This window comes from Vidua macroura, chromosome 15 (assembly GCF_024509145.1).
Source record: "Vidua macroura isolate BioBank_ID:100142 chromosome 15, ASM2450914v1, whole genome shotgun sequence".
Classification (NCBI taxonomy): Eukaryota; Metazoa; Chordata; class Aves; order Passeriformes; family Viduidae; genus Vidua; species Vidua macroura.
The window spans coordinates 16,377,944-16,392,435 of record NC_071585.1 but is presented as its reverse complement, the minus strand read 5'-3'; the positions used below and the strand labels follow the sequence as shown (position 1 = coordinate 16,392,435).

The window sequence follows — 14,492 nt, the reverse complement described above, 5'->3', positions numbered from 1 at the left end:
TTGGAGGAATATTCCCTCCTTTAAGAGTTCCCAGAAGTTTCCAGACAATCTCCCCTCCCTGTGGATGCAGTGGGCAAGTTCCTGCAGGGATGTCAGGCAGCTCTCACTGCACCTAAGTGTTCCCCAGACTGTGGTGGATGATCTGAGCGTGGAGCCAAAGCTGCCTCTTTGGAGGCTGAATATTTTCAGTTCATTCAGAAGGTCACAGGTTCTCTTTTCCCAAAAAAAACACTGCCCAGCCCTGCCTGGCCTTGATGCAACCTCACACCTGCGTGGCTTCAGGCTCTCACTCGTGTTGTGCACGCAAGCAGGTGAGAAATGGTGCTCCTCATCTTTCTGCCTGAGCTCAGAAATCCTTCTTCTGAGGATTTCTGAGAAGAGGACAGCTCACATCTGTCCCAGTGGCTCTCCCAGGCTGCATGAGGCAGATTGATGGAGCCGTTTGTGATCATCAGTGACAATCAGGAGCTGTGAGGATGAACTGAGTGGGGATTTGTGGCTCAGCTGCCAGGGAACAGATCTGTCTGATCACAGCCCCAGGTATTGCTATAAACCCTGCAGGTTTTCCCCTGTCTGGGTAGGAGTCCGGGGTTTTTTTAAGAACTCTCAGCTAATTCCTTAATTGTTTTGTACAGGCAGGGCCCAAAAATGTCATGTCCATGTCTAAAACACACAAGAAAAATCTATTTTGATTTAACTAGAATGCTCTCTATTGGCTTAGGGACCACTTAAAAAAGCAAAGAAAAAAAACCCAAAATACATTTTTTTTAATAGGAAATGGACTGTTCCTTATAGTGCATTCTTGTTTTATGTTATCTTTACACACATAGATACTCTTTTAAAAAGTCAGGAAAAACCTCGACTCTTGACATCTGTAAGCACTAACAGAATAATCAGCTGAGGAGATTTGTTGAGTCTTGGTTTGGGTTTTTTTCCATTTAATTGATTTTTGGAGAGAAGAAGAAAGTGAATCCTTCCATAGAAAATCCCTAAAAGTGGAAGTCACAGAAAATATCCGCATGCCTAAATTTTTGTGGGGTACACCTGCTGAAAGTTCATTCTTCAAACCAGAATATATTGAAGGAAAAAGATTTACAGAGCAGAAACCTCAACTAACCCTTGGCTTTGGAGCAGAATGATTGAAAATATTTCCATAAGTGACCACATGGAGATACCCCTGGTGCTAATTCCAGGATGTAACTGCAGTTCCCATTGGGCCTGGAGGATTTCTGACACTGCATCTCTGTCTCTAACACCACTCTGCACTTACCTCTGGCACCCCACAGGAAATCTGTGTGTTGGGCAATCTTCCTGCCAGCATTTGAGGTGAAATGAAAGATATTTAATGCTGGTGTGACCACTGTAGCAAAAGAGACCGAGCAGGATGGAGGAGCAGGAAAGAATTTTCAGCTGAGTGAAACCACAGCAAAGTTTATTGCCTGTTGGGAAGTGCATTTGGAGTCTTGTAGCCAGACCACTGAATGCTAAAAAAATAATAATAATAATAATCAAGGAAGTGCAAAGCTTCAGTGACACAAATTTCTCCATGCAATGTTTCACTCTCTCTAAAGCAGCACGGGCTGTGATTGAATGTTAACCAGAGCTGAGCTGCCTCTTGTTGGTACTTGCAGATGCATTAAAGCCTGTTGGGTCGGATCCACAGCTAATGGAACTGGCCTGGTGCCTTTGGAGGCAGCATAATCACCTCGATTACTCATTTCTGTTGTTTGCTTTTAAAAGAGTAGCTCTTGTAAGTCATTTGCAGCAATAAAGCCTCATCTTTCTAATTCAAAATGGAAAGGCTTTTAATTCTTAAGTTACCCAGGGGACACTTTGCTCACCAAGTCCTCACTTTGTTCTCCTATAAAGCACCCACATAATAAGTTTTTAAGGAGAAATGGGTTACTGAACCATAAATGCAGAAATATTATTTCCTACTCATGATGGGAGACATAAATGCTGAAAAACAAGTGAATTTGTTGCCCTTCTTGAAGGAACACACTTCCAAGTGGTATTTTCTTCAGGCACAAGAGTGCACTGAACAGAGGTGCTTTAATTCATGCAAGCCTGACCTTTGGAAGAAGATAATTTCACAAAGCAAATGCACCTCAGCTTTTCCCTAGAACCAGCCTGATCCTTGGCTGTGGTGGCCTGAGCCTTGGTGGTGGTCTTAGGGTGGTTTTGCCTCAGAAAAAGCCAAGATTTGGGGAACTGAGATGTTTGCAGCTTTGGGTGGCTCTCGCTGGGGTTGTCTGAGTGGGGAGTGAGCTCTGGAGCTGGGTTTGGAGGGATGTCAGGTGTCAGGAAAAGGCAGTAGCAGAGCAGGGAACACAACCTGCAGTTCCAGGTGTGTTGCCATGAGCTAATCCCTGAATCCATTCTTGCTCAGGGCTCCCAGAGCTTTCCCTGCACCAAATCAAACATCAGGGACGAGTGAGAGGGGACGATTTTGCATTCATGAGACTGTGCAGAGGTTGAGTCTTGGCAGGCAAAGGGCGGGCAAGGAGACAATTTATTGATGACTTGGTTTATCTTGTGTTCCTGTTAATGCATTTTAAAAGGGCCTGTGATGAACTGAGGCATCCATTGCCATGTCCCACATGGAGTGACCAGAGGAAATGTCACAGCCAAGGCTGTGCCAGGGCAGCAGGGAAGGGCTGCACGTCAGGAAGGCTTGGAGAGGATGTTTCTGTCTGCTGCAGTCCCACTAATTGAAAAAACACCTCAAATTAGGGATCTGGAAGGAAGCCTCTTCCAGCATTGCTCAGCTCCTGAAATGGGCTGCCAGGTGTTCTCAGGATGTAGCTTGGGGAAGAAAAGCTCATTTCTGAGCAGTTCTTGAGTCACCCCACTTGTTTAATGTGGGGGATCTGCTCCATTTCTTTTGGATGTAACAGACACAGAATCATTGAATGGCCTGGGCTGGGAGGACCTGAAAGATCACCTCGTTCCAGTGGGAAGGCTTCTGACAATTGAAAAAGAAAGAAAATATTCTTATAGGAGGAGGGGGAAAACACCTTTAAAAACCTGTCTGGTCTGCCAAAATGGCCATGTATTTATTTGGTGTTCCTAGAAACAACACCACCCCATCTCACTATACTGACATCTACAACACCTGCCTGCTTGATGAAGGAATTTTTTATGGCATTAAATAGCAGAAAAGAGAAAGCAAACCCAACAGAGCTTTTTATTTACCTAAATGGAAATTCACTGATATTCATTGGTGAAGCAGCTTTATTTAAAATGGCATTTAGAACTTCCATAAGGAACGGGGGCTTGGAAACAGAGCCATGAATTTTCCATCCAAGGGGTTTGACTTGGCACAGGGAGATGTCACGCAGCCCGCAGCTGGCACCAGACACTGTTAAAAAGATCTGAGGCTATTAGTGCCTAAACAGCCACTAGAAATTATATTACATGATGGAGACTGGCTAATATAATTGAGCCAGCTAGTTATTGTGTGCATAATTTAATTATTTGACAAATTGCTTAGAAACACGGTGTGCTCCTTCCACACTCGTGCTGCTCTCACAGCTTTAGGAGGTGCAGAGCAGAGGAATTGCTGCTGGCTATCCTGGAAAAGTGATGTTTCTTTTTAAGATTTGCAGACTTGGAGAGGTTCTCTGGTGTTGTCACGGTGGGCTGGGGTTTGCAGAGATGGGTACAGCCCAGGGGGACATGGCTGGGAGGGAAAATTGGCTCAGAGACAGCCAGTGCTGGTTCAAGTGGACTCTTCTGAGGCTTTGGGGTACTGGGATAAATGAGCCTCTCTGCAATCTGTGAGTGTTCTGGGCTTTGATTGCTGGGCTGTGTGGGCTGAAAGGAACCCATGGAATAGTGGAGCAGAGAATCCCAGAATAGTTTGGTTTGGAAGGGACCTTAAAAATCATCCAGTGCCACCCCCTGCCATGGGCGGGGACACCTTCCACTGTCCCAGGCTTCTCCCAGCCCTGTCCAACCTGGCCTGGGACACTGCCAGGGATCCAGGGGCAGCCACAGCTGCTCTGGGCACCCTGTGCCAGGGCCTCTCCACCCTCACAGTAAATTTTTTTTCCTAATATCCAATCTAACCCTACTATCTGTCAATTTGAAGCCATTCCCCCCTGTCCTGTCACTCCATCCCTTGTAAAGTCTCTCTCCATCTTCCTTGTAGCCCCTTCAGGCACTGCAAGGCCACAGTTGTGTCACCCCAAAGCTTCTCCTCTGCAGGTGAACACTCCCAGCTCTCCCAGCAGAGCTGCTCCATCCCTCTGATCCCCTGGTGCCTCCTCTGGGCTCTCTCCAGCAGCTCCAGCTCCTTGCTGTGCTGGGCCAGCTCTGCAGGTGGGACTCACCTGAGGGGCACAGGGGCACAACCCCCTTTGCTGCTGCCCACTGGGGATCAGCCCAGGAGCAGATGGGAGAAGTTCCTGGCCCCCAGGATAATCCCATCCTCATCTGTTCCTATGAGAACTGGGGCCAGATTGGTTTATAGTTATGAAATGTAAAAGTTAAAGGACCAAAAAATCCCATCCACCTTAAACCTTCATTAAGAAACCTTGCAGCACTAGAGGAGTATTTTCCCATAGCCCTGAAAATGTAGAGACATGACTAAGGACATTTTCCTCTTACAAAGCCTCTCCTAAACAATGCTTCTGAAGAATCTGGACACCATCTGGAATAAAGCTCTGCTGTAATAATAAAGAACAAATCCTCCATCTCCTTGAGCAGTACTAAGCAAATCTGAAGACCCAATTGTGTCACTTTTTTTTGCAGTTAGCCCTTCAAAATTTCAGAGGCGAAGCTGTTGCCAGAAGATCAGCAAAATCAGCAACTTATTACAAAAATATTTTTAACAGTGGGGAGTGAAATGACATTTTTGAAGAAGCAGTCAGATCATTTTCACTGCCAGGGTAGATCAGGGTGTCTGGGTGCTGGGCAAGGCACCACAGCAGTTCTTTGGCAGAGTTTGAAGTCAGGCAGCTCTTCCTGGGGTGTGTTTGGGGGGTACCTCATCATACCTGATCCATCTCAGTGTCCCTGTGGCTCCCTCCCTGCTGACACACCAGAGTTTCCTTGCAATAACAACCCAGATTTGGGTGTTTGCACTTGGATTCCATCTTGGAATACACGGAGGGGCCACCAGGCTAGCTGGATCCAGGAGCTCCTGATCCTTTAACTGTACCTTCCATGTGGAAATCTGATGGTGTCAATCTTCCATTTCGTTATCAGCTGGAACAAGTTATGGCATGAAGGGGAAAAAATTGCCCTCCTGAATTTTTCATTGTCAAGCAGAAATCCTTATAATGGATTCAGGAGTGCATGGATGTATTTGGATGCCCTTAGATGATTTTGTGATTTTTTTTCTGCAAGTTAACTGGGTTGTCAGGGACTGATGGGTTTTCAAGGTGTAATGGAATTGCCATAAACTGTAGGAAAAGCTTTGCTGCCTCTCCAAGCACAGCTCTTAAGCTCCTCTCTGAAATAACCTTGACAGAATTTCTGCCAGTTTTGTTCATAACAAATTTTGCCTTGTTCTTTGCCTTTTTTCTTCTACAAAGAGAAAAATTCTAAACCAAGAGGACTTCTTCAGCTGAATTGCCTATTAAAGGTCAGAAAATTTCCCAATACCCAGCAACACTGAAGGTATCTTGTACAACCAGACATGGCAGCAGCAGTGGGATCCTTTCCTGATAAACTGAAATTTTGTGAAGGGGCTGAAAAGAGTGCAGGAACAAAAATAGGCAGCAGAGGCTTCTGAGACCCCTAATTCACATTACAGCTGCAGAGAGTAGGAGAATGGTGCAGAATTTTGTAGTAATTTCTCTGTGACAAATGATCTTTGTCTCTTCTCTGGGCCTGGCTGCTTTTCCTGTAGGCAGCAGGGCTTTTCTTGGTTGGCGTCTTCTTGGCCCTGCTCCTGGTTCAAGTGTGTAAGCAGGGAGAAAAGTGTCCAGAGTCAAACACTGATTTACCAGAAATCTAGGAATAAAATCATGCCTGGTATCTAAGAGGTGCAACCCTCTCTGAGAGAGGGGAAATTTAGGTTGGATGCTGGCAAGAAATTCTTCCTTGTGAGGGTGGTGGGGCCCTGGCACAGGGTGCCCAGAGCAGCTGTGGCTGTCCCTGGAGCCCTGGCAGTGTCCCAGGCCAGGTTGGACAGGGTTGGAGCAGCCTGGGACAGTGGAAGGTGTCCCTGCCCATGGAATGAGATGATCTTTGAGGTCCCTTCCAAGCCAAGCCATTCCATGATTATATACTATATGAATAAATAAAACTGTAAAAACCTTGCAATGGAAAAAGCTGTTAAATAAATGCCCTGCTGTTTGGATGTGCCATTGTTCTCTGGCTGCCTTTTAAATAAGGCTTTGTACTGGAGTGAGAGAGGGAAAAAGGGAATTTTTGATGAAAAAGGAGATCCTGGGCAGCTGCTGAAATCAAAGAGAGCAGGGAGGATGCTTCCATGGGCTGCATGAAAGCCAGGTTAGCTGGAACACCACTGCAATTAGGCATCCTCTGCCTGGCACAAAACCTGCTGGCACCTGATGTCCTGCTGCCTGACGAGGATGGATCCTTTTATTCATCTGTGCTGTGTGAAAATGCAAAAAATGTTCTTTATCTCTGGGACAAGGGGGGAACCACCCCAAGTGTGCTGCTGTTGATGGGAGCTTGACATCATCCTTCATGGATGTTAAGGGCCTCTTCCCACATTTTCTGGAGGATGGGGGGAATGTTTTGGTGTGGTAATGATGTTCTCTCTTCTCTGTTCCCTCTTAAGGGAACCTTTGGGAATCATGTGAGGTTTTGAGGAGAGGGCAGGCAAATCCCCTCCTTCTTTCACCCACTCAAGCAGTCACATGTGACAGATTCATGCCTGCAGCACTTCTAGGTTTTATCTGCTCACTAAATTTTATTTCCCCTCTGTGAGTGTTTATATTGCTTAGAGACTGCCAAGGTTCGTGTTAATCATAAAAAAAAAAAAGTGGAGGTTTATTAGGTATTGCAGCTCTGTGATTCTTTGGTGTTTGAATGTTAATGAAGCTTTGTATGCTCTGGAATAGTTGGAGAGGTGGATCTTAGCTCTGGCATGGCAGAATATCTGGGGGTGGATTTCTCTTCCCTTTCCTTTGGGTTTTCACATCTTGCATGACATTTCATCTGGAGCAATTTTCCACCATTTATCAGCAGGTGTAATATTGTCACAGCAATTCTGTGAGTACAGGAAAGGCAGGAGGGTGAAAACTGGCTCAGTTACAGCCTGGAGGGAGGGGAGAGCTCAGCACAGGGCCATGATCAACTGGGTGTCAGCAGAGGGGAATTTGTTATTTTTAGGGACTCAGTGGGTGGATGAGAGGAAAGAACCCCTCAAATTGCAGTTTTAATGGTTATTTCCATAGGATGTGCATGCACGTGGGATTTAGCAGAAGAGCCATGAAGAGACATTTATTCTCACTCCAGACAGCTCAGTTCTTCCTCTTCTGAAGGCTGAGTTTCAAGCAATGTTTCTTTTCTTATTGTACATTTAATTTGGGGCACAGTAGCCAGACTGGAGAGCTGGGCTTTTTTTATTTCTGAATTTCTAGCCAGGGCTGCCCCTCAGCATCGGCTTTGCTAGAACAAGATGTACATTAACCTTCAAATTAACCTCAAAGGACACTTGTGCCACTGTCATTGTGCTTTAGTACCTACACTGGAATTAGAGGGAGTACCAGGCCTAGCAGGCTCCCCTTTTAAATGGGGAGGAGGTGATGGACTGCAGGGGAAATGCTCCTCCACACTGACCTGTCATCAGGATTGTGGTGGCTCTTTATGGGGAGGGATCTGTTTTTCCCAGGTCTCCTGCTGGAAAAAGTAGAGCATATTTAATCCAGGAAGTCTCTCTTTTTTACTATTCCAAAAGGACTTAATTTCTTTTTTTCATGTGTAATACAACTTCTTCTGGGGACACAAATCTTGTCAAATTCCATTTGCATCTGCCTTGAATCCAGCTGAGCCTTTATCACCATGAAAAGGGACAGATTCCCCCAGGCTGGGAACCCAAGAGCTGCCATAAAGCTGCTCTGAAATATTTCTCTCCACCCCTCTGAGGGGGCTCAGAGAGGAGGTGGATCCCAAATTTTCTTTGTCAGACCGGTGCAGTTCATACAACTGCACTCCTTTAGTGCCAGATCCCTCTGCAGCACTCCAGGACTCCCTAACAGTGTTCTCCTAGATCCAGCAGTAAATTCTGCTCCCTCTGTTGCTGCCTTTGGCTTCATTGACCCATTTTGCAGCAGATGAGGCCCCAAGGAGAGGTTAATCCAAGCAGGAACATTAAAAGGCAGGTGTGGGCTTCAGAGAACTCTTTGTCCTTGGCAAAGCCTCTTAGCCCCAGTCTCACCTTTTTACCTTTTATTCTAAAATATTCTGATTTAACAATGAATTCAGGAATCTCTCCTGCTAGATAAGTCTCCACAGCTCTCTCTTGCCTGAGTTCTGGATGTGATGGGTAAGTTTTGACACCAAGGATACAAATTTACTTTCACACTTTTGTCTTAACCACCAGAATTGTAGCTCTGGATCTTCCAGGAGTAATCCAGTATGCTGTGTAGGAACCCTCAGCAGGCAGTTCATCTTTCTGGGGGATTGCTGGGAAGGCTTTTCCTGCCCTGCCAGCAATTCCAGTGGCCCCTGGAATCCCTGCAGGATTGCAAATCCCAGAATTGCAGCTGCTGGAATGATTGAAGGGGAGAATCAGAGCAGATTTCAATGTGAACCAATATTTAGCAATTAATAATATTTACTGATACATTACTAATATTACATAATATTACTGTTGTAAAAATAAGATAATATTGGTTAATTTTGAGCTATAACCAGCTTGCTGTTTATTAGCTGCTGTTCTGACAAGCCTGTCCCCTCTGCTTTAGGAATTATCAGTTTTCCCACTTCCTACCATCACCTCTGCAAGTGAAATCTTCTATAGATAGATAGGATGCAGAGATCCTGCAAAATCCTGGTGCAGCCAGCTCTAATTTAGGCACTTGGAATCCAGAGCCATTTATGCTGCATTTGTGGAATTATGGGACCAAGAAAGCTTTGGGAAAAGGGAGGATGGGAGTGTTTTACAGCTCCTTGCTCAGTCCTTGAGGAAGAGACAGCTCAGCAAAAATCAGTGATCAGGGCCTCCATCCAGACATGGAGTAGGGACAGAAAACTTGCTGTTGGATGAACTATTTAGCAGGGACCTGGAAAAGCTGGAGAGAAGGGAGCTCCAGGAAAGAAACAGAGGGTGACCTGCTGGGCAATGAGGAGAGGGGCAGTATTTGAGCCCCAAAGAGGGAATTGTGTCTGGTACCTCCAGCACCAGCATCTGCTCTTGGACATGCTGTGGGGTCTGTCAGTAGTCAGGATATTGTCCTTTTACAGCTTGGAGAAATTGAGAGGGATTCCCTTTCTCCTGCAGGGCACAATTTGTCCTGGTGGAATTGCCCAGGAGGCACTAAGGGATGTGAGCTACAAAGACTTCATTGCTCCTCCCTGCTCCCAGAAAAGTGGGATCTGCCCTGGCCACTTCGTCCACACACATCAGACCTGGAATGGGAATCCTGGCTGCTCCTGGGTCCTGCTGGGCCAGAGCTGGGAACACCAAATACTACAGCAAAATCTATGCATTTGCAAGGGGTTAAACACAGGAATGCTGAAAGTCCGTGGGGGGATGGGAATGATGTGGGAATCCAGGATATTGGATCCAGCATTCAGTCAATTACCATGCTTAGTTAAGTACTGCACGGTGGAGTGAAGGCTGCAGTCTGTTAGAATGTCTGTTCCTATAAGTCATTTAATTATGAGGCTGCTCATATGCCATTTTAACATATGTACAGTAACATTATCCCTCTTTTCTAGGTCACCATCCTCATAAGCCTGGCTCTTGCATTCCTTGCCTGCATAGTTTTCCTTGTGGTGTACAAAGCCTTCACTTACGACCACAGTTGCCCAGATGGATTTGTTTATAAGGTAAGGAACTTCAGAAGGATGAATTGCCTGAGCTAATGACAGGCTCTAATTGCCTGCATGGTTACAGCCCAGGCTGCTTTTTTTATTTTGACCAGGCCAAACAGAACATTTGGCAGGAATGTGTTGAAATTGAAAAAGTGTTCTGGGAAATGTGGACATGCATCTGACTCCATCAGCTACTGTTACAGTGTAATTGTTGGGATTAGCATTTGGTGAACACTACAGACAGATGTTCAGCAACAATCCCTCATATTTGTGAATGGATTTATTGCAGCTGGGATCCTGCATTTGCTTCCCACACTCCCAAGTAACTGATGTTTGCTGGCATATATTGTAATGCAAAGCGAACTGCTGCAGTGCTGACACTCTGTCCTTTGTGAAAAAAATCCAAATTTGCCCAAGTAGTTCACTTCTAGGTGCTCTTGAGCCTTTATCAAGAACAAACCCATGTTACAATTGCTAAAACCCAGTGATTTCGTATTGAATATTCACAGAACTGTTTGCCTGGTCTGCTGAGATAAAAAAAGTATATTTTGCAAAATAATTCACTGACTTCTCGCTGTGAATAAACTCATAAATTCTCAGGAGTCTTGACCACACTGGGGATAATATGTGAGCTGGAAAATAGAGCAAGATGTTGGTGTATTAATCATTATGAATTATCCTCTTAGGTTATATAAAAAGGGAGAATTGGGATTGTTCAGACTGGAAAAGGAAAGGCTTTGGGGTGACCTAATTGTGGCCTCCAGTACCTGAAGGAGCTACGAGAAAGATGGAGAGAGACTCTTTACAAGGGGGGACAAGAGGGAATGGCTTCAAAGTGACAGAGAGAAGGTTTAGTTGGATATTGGGAAGAAATCCTTCCTGGTGAGGGTGGAGAGGCTGTGCCACAGGGCCATGGCTGCCCCTGGATCCCTGGAAGTGCCCAAGGCCAGGTTGGACAGGGCTTGGAGCCACCTGCTATAGTGGAAGGTGTCCCTGCCCATGACAGGGGCTTGGAATGAGATGAGCTTGAGGTCCCTTCATAGAGTGAATTTCAGAATTAAATCCAAACCTGAACTTGTGAAAAGAGCTGCCCCATTGGGCTGTGCCTCCTGTGCCATCCCCAGCCAGGTGCTCATCCCACAGGTCAGGACAACACTCTGTAACAGAGCAGCACAAAGCAGCTTTTGCTGCCTCTGCCTGTGTGGGGATGAATTCTGGCCTGGGAGCAGCAGGTGAGCAGAGCTGCCCAGCCAGCCCAGCCCGGTCCCTGCCTCATCCCACAGCCCCAGATCTCTAAGATCTGCAGCCATCGGGGTTGCCAACAGCAACCTTTGGAGGGCCAAGCGCGGCTTGGTGCTCTCCCAGGGCAGCTGCAGCAGTGTGGGTGCAAACAGGAGCCCTGAGAGCCGTGGCATCACTCTGCTTCTCCTTCTGCTTTCCCCTCCCAGCACAAGCGCTGCATCCCCGCCTCGCTGGACGCCTACTACTCGGCACAGGATTCCAACTCCCGGGGCAGGTTCTACACCGTCATCAGCCACTACAGCATGGCCAAGCAGACCAGCTCCCGGGCCGTGTCCCCCTGGCTGCCCTCGGGCTCGGCCAGCCACGACAACAAGGCTGCCAAGACAGAAGGTCATTAAAGGGAACGAGCTGGGCGGAGCTGGAGCGGGAGGGAGGGGGGACAACACCTGAGCGAGCCCCGCTGCCAGCGGGGCAGGAGGGAATCCAAGCCAAGTGCAGGATCAGCTTCATGGATATTTCTTTTTGTGCGTTGTTCTCGTTGATTTGTAACCGAGTTGAGCTCTTGTACAAAGGCATGTTTGATGTTGACTGTACCTTAACGATGTAAAAATATTTTTAAATCATTGCTTAACTATTTGTTAGAAAAATAAATTAAAAAACAAAAAAAGCAAGTTAGGTAAACAGCCAGAGAGGATAAAAGCAGCAAAGAGAATCCCACCAAGTTTTGTCAGTGCTGGAAAGCTGTGACAGAGGCTCCACACGCAGTGAAGGAAGAACTGGAATCCTTTCAGCAGGGGTAGAGAGAACCTGGTACAAAGACATTGTGGTGCTGTTTGGTTTGCCAAAGGGGTGATACTTTGCTGTCAGATTGAATCCAGTGTCAGTGTTCATTCACTGAAAGAGAAATACAAGCATCCCCTCCTTCCCCAGACATGCTCACGTGCAAACACAAACCCTGCACAGAGCCCCAAGGAAATCCAGAAAGTTCCTGGCATTCCTGATGAGCCACCAGAGTGCTGCTGGTCCTGGCCAGGCTCTGAGGCTGAAATCCAGGCTGCAGCTTGGAGATGGAGCAGGATGGGTGCAGGCAGAGGCTGCTGTAGTGAAATCTTGAATAAACTTTTGAGCACAGGGCTCAGAGTCAGGAGTTCAGAACTCTCCTTCTGCTTCTGGCATAGATTCCCTGCATGAGCTTTGGCAATTTCCATGAGGCTTCATCCTTTGGGACCTCTCTCCTGAGGGTCACCAAAACTCAAAGAAATGCCATCAGAAGAGCATCTCAAAAATTCTGATAGTATTGAGCCTCTAACTTTTCAGCCCCTGATTTTCCCATGAAATGGGATGCTCCTGCTTCCCTCCTTCAGCTTCAGCTCCTTCAGCATTTCCTGTCATTCCAGGTCACTCGAGAGAGGTACAAATCAAATCTCTGCTTGCAAACCCAGAGCAGACCCCAAGCTTAATCCAGTCCTGCCCAGAGTAACAAATGGCACCTGAGATTAGTGCAGGCTGCTGGGATTTAAAAACCCCACAAGGATTCTCTTTTTCCAGAGCTGCAAGAGCAGAGTGCACAGGCAGGGCAAGGTTCACCTTGGACTGAGCTGCTTTTTCAGATTTTTGGCTAGACTGGGATGGAAATTAGGAACTGGCCCCTTCTTCCCTCGCATTGGGCAGTTTTGTCCTCCATGTCAGAGACTCTGGGCAGTGTGTGAGGGCAGAACTCCTCAGTCCTGCAGGCATCATGATAAATAACTGTATAGTGTAGCTAAAACTGTAGTGCCAAACACCATTGTCTGACTCCCTCTCCTCCCTTCCCTTTCCACCTGTAAATTCATTTCTCACTCAAAATGTACAAACCACCCCCTCCACCAACAACCCCAACTCCAGCAAAACCACTGAACAGTTTATAATTTTGTGGTGTATTTTTTGTCAGTAGGTAGCAGAGACTGAAGTATTTTTTGGTGTAATTCTTGAACTTTTCTGACGGGATTAAAATAAAGTTCGATGTGACTGAGAGTGGCTCCCGTGGGTTTTCTTGCAGGTGGTGGGTGGGATTTGTGTGGTGCTGCCAGGCAGAGGCTGCACCTTGAACCAGCCCCAGGGTGACTCTGGATTTCAGGAGGCATTTCCAGAGCTTCCCATTTTCCCCTTTTAATGCCTGGATTTTATTCCCTATGTTCTCACCCATTTCCAGTAGGAAAATAGTAATTACACTGCAGCTCATCTTCTACTGCTTTACAGTGGAGCTCCATTCCCATTTTAATGGGAATTCCTTCCAATGGACTTCCTTCCCATTTTAAAACCAGTGGATCACAGGAACCTTTCCTGGCAGCAATGTCCCCCTTACCATCTTTTCCTGATGCAGGCATTCCTTGGAATGGGGGGTTAAAGGAAATCCAGCTGACAAACCAAGGGCCACAGCTGAACTTTGGGAAAGTTGAGCTCTGTACCCAAACTCCACAGCTTGATTTGTAACAAACCCACAGCAGTATTCATCTCACATGCTTCAGAAAGCAGATTGTGTTGCCTCAAATCCTTCAGCTCTTTGAAATGGAATGATAGCCTGGCATTAAATTGACTCATTCCCAAAGGCTGAAGAACATTTTGTAAAACCTTTGGATAACTTTCCTTAAAAAAAAAAAAAGTGTATTCAGAGTTGTGAAATTGAGCTACCACAGGAGAGAAACCACTGTGGTGTTAGAGGTCAGCACTGAGTACTTGTGAAATATATTGAAAGGATCCAGTGCTGTGCAGGATTGAGTCAGGGGATAATTTAACCATGCAATTCTATTGCCAGTTTCCCAGTAATACTCTGTGTGTTTACTTGAATCAGAAAAACGCAGGAATCAAATCACTTGAATTAAAAGGGTTCTAGCTATTACTAGATAAGTGAGTGAGTGACTGAGTGGGGATAACCATTTCTATTTAATAAGGGGAAGATCAAAATCTGTATAGAGCAGAATAAAAAAAAAAAAAAAAAAAAAAACAACCAAGAAAGACTCGAGGGGAAAGTAAAAGAAATCAAACAAAACTCCTGCTGCAAAGTGCCACTACTGTGAATATTGTTATTACAGCTCCTGTACAAGCTGCAGTTGAGCTTCCAAGATTCAGCCACGTATTTCAATCACGGGAACAGGGAGAAAATTGGAATTGTAGTGCATCATCTTATTATTTCAGTCTTTAAAAGCCTCCTTCAAGGTTGATCATGAGCTTTCAGCTCTGATTAAAGAGCGTGTTGGTGACAGCCCGGGCTCATCACCCTGTGGGCTCTCTGTGCAGCCTGAAGCCCTTGA

The 14,492-nt window shown here is 46.1% G+C and overlaps 1 protein-coding gene across 1 annotated transcript in view; it reads left to right on the top strand.

Annotated features, from left to right (window-relative positions):
* Positions 1–13,213, top strand: part of NSG2 (neuronal vesicle trafficking associated 2) — a 31,269-nt gene extending 18,056 nt beyond the window's left edge. The window contains exons 4-5 of the mRNA XM_053991459.1: positions 9,865–9,975; positions 11,409–13,213. Of these exons, the coding sequence (XP_053847434.1) occupies positions 9,865–9,975; positions 11,409–11,600 (303 nt within the window). The 3' untranslated portion in view covers positions 11,601–13,213. The remainder of the gene's footprint in view (positions 1–9,864; positions 9,976–11,408) is intronic.
* The last annotated feature ends 1,279 nt before the right edge of the window (positions 13,214–14,492 follow it).